The sequence below is a fragment of the Phaethon lepturus genome, unplaced genomic scaffold, assembly GCF_000687285.1.
Source record: "Phaethon lepturus isolate BGI_N335 unplaced genomic scaffold, ASM68728v1 scaffold29654, whole genome shotgun sequence".
Taxonomy (NCBI): Eukaryota; Metazoa; Chordata; class Aves; order Phaethontiformes; family Phaethontidae; genus Phaethon; species Phaethon lepturus.
This window is the reverse complement of record NW_010536074.1, coordinates 24,069-30,329: the sequence shown is the minus strand read 5'-3', so window position 1 is coordinate 30,329 and position 6,261 is coordinate 24,069. Positions and strand designations below refer to the sequence as shown.

The window sequence follows — 6,261 nt, the reverse complement described above, 5'->3', positions numbered from 1 at the left end:
GGAATAATCTATGAAAGTTAATGTTTGAAGGTAAAGACACACAAACATGTACATGGTCCATCCTTTATGAAAGATGTTTCTATGGCAAAGGCAAGGAAGTTCTGTGTTCAAATAATTACTTCTCTCCAGCTTCCTCTGTGTCCTTGAGCAATCTTCCTACAGCTTCAGGGTCTGTTGCTATTTTATACAGGTGTTATACTGATTATTTATTTTTTTAAAACACATGAATCAGATAACATATCAACGGGAACCATATGAATACCTACTATATACAGCTGCATCCCCTGAAATCTTTCTGTAGTATCTATTATGTTCATTTCTAGAAAAGTTTTTCCACATGTTCTTGTAATCCAGCAAAGGAAAGGGAACCTGTTAGTTGGAACCGAAGTGGAATAAAGGCTACCTTCTTACTTTCTACCAAAGACCAGTTTTAATACAATATGCAGAGCCAAAGAGAACTTTTTTGATGTTTGTTCGCTATTAAACTCTGATCAAGTACTCCTCAAAAGAAGTACATAATAGTATATACCATTTTGAAATAGGTATTGAAGGAATTTCTAGAAATTAAAGATAATGAAAAGCAATGGCAATCTGAATTAGTACTGATGATCTTTTTCTAAGACACTTGCACTACTGCAAAATTTAAACATTTTAATTCAGAATTTCTCCAGTAAAATCCAATCTACTGTGGAACAAAACCCTGTTATTGCATATATAACTAGGAAAGAGAAGCTATGAAAAGTAATAATGGAAACAAAACATTGTTACTAACACTTGTTGGGTAACACAGCACAGTGATATTTTAAATTACTTAATCAGATTTTCAGTATTAGTTTTTGTAAATGCTTTAGGATGTCCAGCCTTTATGGGTAACAATGAGTGAAAATCAGTTTTGGACAACCATTTCGACAGTTTTAAATTTCATTCATTGTTTTTACATATGCTGTCATCTCAACATCTGCAATTTTAACAAATTCTTGGAAAGTGTTTTGCTCTTGAATAGTTGCAGGTCTTACAGAGACGCACTTGAAAATGTTCCTTTTTGCATCATAGTTTCCCATGCACCTGTGCACTCGACCTCTAATTAGTCTTGGAAGCTCCCGGTCCTTCATCAAAAGCATAATAAAGAAATGAAAAAACTGTATCACCTTTCTAACATAAAAGTTTTCAAGATGTCCAGTTGTTAGATGTTAGTGGATTTCTGAAGACTACATCAAACGCAGAAGGAATTTACATCAGCTTTTTTGCTATAATTAACTCCTTAGAAGCTGAACTAAAAGTCCCACTTTTTTTTCTGAAACAATAGTCTGAGGATGCCTAAATAATGACTGGCTCTAGACCAGTTTGGGAACAATATGGGATAAGCAGCCAGCTTTCCTTTTACACAGTAATTTTCTGTTTTATCAGAACAATGTATTATTATCTTCATAAAAGAGATTATAGCTAGTAGTGGCTGTGTTATGTAGGGACACAGAATACTTACAATTTCATAAAATACACAAGGCAGACTCTCCTTCCCATCTCTCAAAAGGAAATTCTTTGCCCCATATGCCCCAGGTGTGACTGCAGAATCAAGTGTGCCTGTACCATCCAGCAAAAATAAATCATGATGTAAACATCAGAGGAGTACTAAGTATGACATACAAAAATACCATAACAACATTTACTACACAAATGCACTAAGACTTATCAAGTCAGCATCAGCTTTCTGTGAGAACTTGCACTGACAGCACTGGACGTTCCAATACAAATGATGGGCTTTACATAGTCTTTGAATAGTAAAATTGTATATAATATCTCTCTAAACTGAGTGACCAAATGTGGTTTTTATAACTGTCACTGTAAACAGGTTATTCCCTTGTTAAGCAGAGCACAACACAATTGTCTTTAAGCTTTATTGCTCTTCATATGCAAATCAACTTTAAATATTTGCAACCTTGTCAAAATAAGAGTTTTCTGAGATGCCATTACACTGTATATTCTTATTCATCTTGTTTTAAAGAGTTTAGTCATTTCTGTCTTTTGGTATGTTCATTTCTCAGCTGTCAAAGTGCAAAGTGAAACACACTAGAAGTCATCTATGTTTAGAAGTACTCCAGAATTTAGTCTATTCCCAGATTAACTGCATTAAAAATTACTGTAAAACTGTACCGCCCTACAGAAGGTTCCTTTTTAATAGGAAAATACATTGTAACACATACTAAAAACAAAGAAAGAAAAGAAAGCACACAGAAAGAGCTTAAATGTTGGAGGATGACTGTATTATTAATTTTGTACCTATTTTAGTCAACTTTGATAGCTGAATGGATCTCCCAGCAGGAAAATTAGATGGTGCTCATGCCAGTATTTTGTGTTTTTAAGTATTCCAGCTATTGTTCCTACAGTTAACAACATTTTCTCTTGGCTGCTGTCCTACCATTATTATCAAACACAATCTACCATGCTTACCTAAAACTTCAAATAACAGTGCAGCTTTATAAGCATTTTGACTCCAGTGCCTCATACTTTCAATGACTGCAGATATGATTCGCAAATAATTCTTTTTTTCCTTAAATTTTAATTGAGACGATGAAAATTCCTTTCAGAGGAAGATGAAAACTCAAGTTAGAGATACACTCTGACACAATTTAAAAAGGCACATAGACATTTATATATTAAGTTAAATATCCAATATTTACATTAAAATTAGGGTATTTGTTCAGACAATACAAACAACTCCCTGCCAATTTCTATGATCATGCTGAGCATTGTAGGTTACTACAATATGAAAATCTCATTTCTAAGTTTTCAGAAACTTAATGGTTTACTAAGGCCGCTAGGATTGATGAAAGCCTCATCTTTCCAAAATTTTCTTTTTCTTTACTCTTTTCTTCATTGTATCTTCCTATTAACTCTCTCTATAAGTTTACCTGACTTTTGTCTTCTGGAACACAATCAAATTGTTTTTCATTCATTTTATTTTGCTGAATATTGTGGTTAAATTTGTATGTCAGACTACAATCTTGCAGACTTCTTGAAACAGTGTTAGGTTTCACTGGCCATTGTCCTTTAGATGTAAATGTTTGGCTGGTTTCTGTTGTTTTGATATGCTGAGATGAATTATGGTTATCAGGGGTTTTTTTCTGCTGAACAGTTTTCAAAGTATTGGAAAGGCTCTCAAACTTTCGAATAATTCCACTATCAGATCTTGAAAGTGTTGTGTTACTTAAAGGAGTATACTCATTTCTGTTCCAAACTTTAGTACTGGGAGCCTTCTCTCCTGCCCTGCAGTACAACATAAGACATGGTTCAGTATCAAAACATCTATTCTGAATACTCAGCTACGTAATTACAGTATATAGAAGCAATCTATGTATTGTTGGTTTAGCTTTAAAAACATCTGTTAAATATTTAGACTCAAAGCACTCAAGTATACACTTAAATTTATCCATATACAGGGCAGTCATCACCCATGCTTACATCTAGCTGAATTCAATAGGCCTTAAAAGCACGCTTAATTATTGTCCTGTCCTGTAGAAGGGATCTTTCCTGACCTAAGATTCATGTCTTTTCCAGAACTCTAAAATAAAATAAGCAGTTTCGTCTGAGAGTGATATTTCCAAATTCTTCAACCACCATCACCGAAGAAATAAGTTTGCCACAAACTCTAGTGCTGACCTTATTATTTCTAATACCCTTCATTTTATAAAGGCAGCTCAGAAATTCCTTCCATCTCCATTCCATTTTGCCTTTGAAGTCACTTGCCTGAAACATTCACTCTCTTTTTCCCCATTGGAAAGGAACAGGAGGAAGGGAAGAGAGAAAAAGGGCAATTATAATATTGCTGGAAGTTTTTCTAACAGCTCTAGACATCTGAATCTGTAAGCTTTTCCTTGGTTTCTAAGAGCAGAGAGTTCACAATTATATTCATTTTTTTATTAAATGTGTTGATATAAAATTGCCTTAATGTACACTGATAGAAACTTGTTTGAGCCTATTGATAAATTTTGTTTGAAAGTGGACAAAACTTCAAGTAAAGGGAAATCTCAAAAAATTACATCTAAGACCAGAAAAATGGTTTTAATGGTAAGACTGAATTTTAGGCCTCATAATAAGGCTAGATATTAGGTCTAATTAATAGGCCTCATTATGTACACTGGAAAGATACTTCATTTCAGTGGGTTTTGGCTCATAAGCACAATGTAATTATTCAGGACTACAGTGGCGATACGGGAATTAAAAGGGTCTCTCTGAATGCTACAAGAATATGGAAAAATGTAAGATATATTTCAACATGAGAAAAATTTTGGTTAAGGAAGAATAATAAAAATTAAAGACTCCACCAACCTGCAGGCATACAAGTTTTTTCCAGCATTTGCTAAATCAGACTTCGATGCATTTGGTGGTTTCATAAGGGAAGGAGCCATCTGATGTTCTGTTCGGCTTTCAAAGATAAGTTTAAAGTATCAGTGACACAGTAGCAGCTTTATTGTAAGACAGACAGATGGATCATAGTTTGTGAAACAATTAGTATCCAAGTAAAAATCAATAAGCAACAAATAATCTGCTTTTACATACCCATTGGTTGCTGCTTTCTGTAGTTCAGCCACTTCTGGGTTTGCAGTTCCCCAGCCTAATTCTCAAAAGAGAAAGGATTGAATATGGATACAAACTGAAAAGAATGAAAGGTGAGTAGGTCTACTTAGGGCTCCTACTCTATCTGCTCAATGTTCCACAAACAGGGGACAGGAAGAAAAAAAAAAAAAAGGAATGTGATCCTTTGATATCTGTCATTTTAAGGCAACTTTTAAGAAGGTTGCTTCTCTAGACAATGGTTAAGTTACAGACATTAGACTTATTAGCACGAAGACTTTTACTTTATTATAAGTAAACTTTTCCACTTATAATAAGTAAAACATTGAAAAAGTACTAGAGGCAGAATTCTGCATCATTCCTCCCAGGCACAATTTGAAGAACAGAAGTTCTCTTCTGTATTACAGGAAAGGCACCTTATAAATGTTTCTTCTTGTAACACAGGACTTGAATGTTGATTGAAATCAACTGAAAACAAAAGGTCAGAGTTTCAAGAGACTCTATTTAAATGCCAGTGCTACTTCATTCTCTAACACACAAAGAGTCAAACTCCCTCTAGGCACGAAGTATAAAAAGCCCAATTGTATAGAGGAGAAAGAAATTTCCTGGAGGACATATTTACATAATGAACTTTTCAGAAATAAATATAAAGGATGCATATAGCTCTTGATAAAGACAATATCTAATTTAATAAAATACAATCATAAAGTTAAGGTTTATTTGGATTTAAAGCCATTAAAAAAATAAAATATATCTTATTTACCTAATAATGTGGAAGAAAAGTTGTAAGTACCAGTCCCAGAACTGGTACCTGGCTCATTTTTAAGGGGATTTGAAGTGAGGGGCTGCCTATTTCTTTTCTTCTGATTGAAGAGAGGTACAGGCAGACAACCTAAAATTAAGATTCAAATAATAATAATCTACCAACAGCAAAAGGATATACAATCTACATTTAAAATATGCAAATAAAATTTGTTAACAATTATTTTACAGCACCCATGGAAATTACATTTCATAAAGACATAACAGACCAGCCATTGCCTCACAGAATTTATATTCCCAGCTCTCTGTCCTGCAAATAATCCCATGAATTAAACATTTCCCTTAGTGACCAGTCACCTGACTCCATTCAAAATCTTGCCCTGTGCTGCAATAAAACAGACAACCCATACAAGCCCACTCAGGAAATGGCGGTCTAGGACTGAACACTGTATATCCTGTATGAATACCGTGCGTGTATGTGTATATATAAAAAAATAAAAGCATAATGAGGTATGAACTGTAAAACACAAAAGGATGGATGGTACCTGCTGTGCTGTGAGTTGAAGTGTCAGCTAGACTCCTTTTCATTTCTTTGCTGTATCTTCATAGGCAACACTGTATTGATTACTCCAGATTTGCTCTATGGAAGTTAGATAGCAGGCAATGTAAATTAATTCATTTTGTAAATATATACAAATTTTATGTGATTTTATGGCAGTTTCTCTTAACTCTGTCTATACACAGTTACACACATCACTTCAGACACAAGCCTACATGTGTGAGCAGTTGTACTGAATTTAGAAGATCCAGGGGTACACAAGCAACATGCAATTGCTCCTTGCAGACTAAGGGCCCAAATGATTACATTCTTGAAGTAATTATCTACTTTTTTTAAAGTGGTTTAAAAATACTGAATTCACTTCTGAA

The 6,261-nt window shown here is 34.1% G+C and overlaps 1 protein-coding gene across 1 annotated transcript; it reads right to left on the bottom strand.

Moving 5' to 3' along the window:
• Positions 1–914: 914 nt before the first annotated feature.
• Positions 915–4,406, bottom strand: SPATA22 (spermatogenesis associated 22). The gene is made up of 5 exons (XM_010286060.1): positions 4,327–4,406; positions 2,910–3,264; positions 2,449–2,578; positions 1,484–1,581; positions 915–1,106 (listed from the first exon to the last, which is right to left on the bottom strand). The coding sequence occupies exons 1-5, from the start codon at positions 4,404–4,406 to the stop codon at positions 915–917; spliced, it is 855 nt and encodes a 284-aa protein (XP_010284362.1).
• Positions 4,407–6,261: the final 1,855 nt, after the last annotated feature.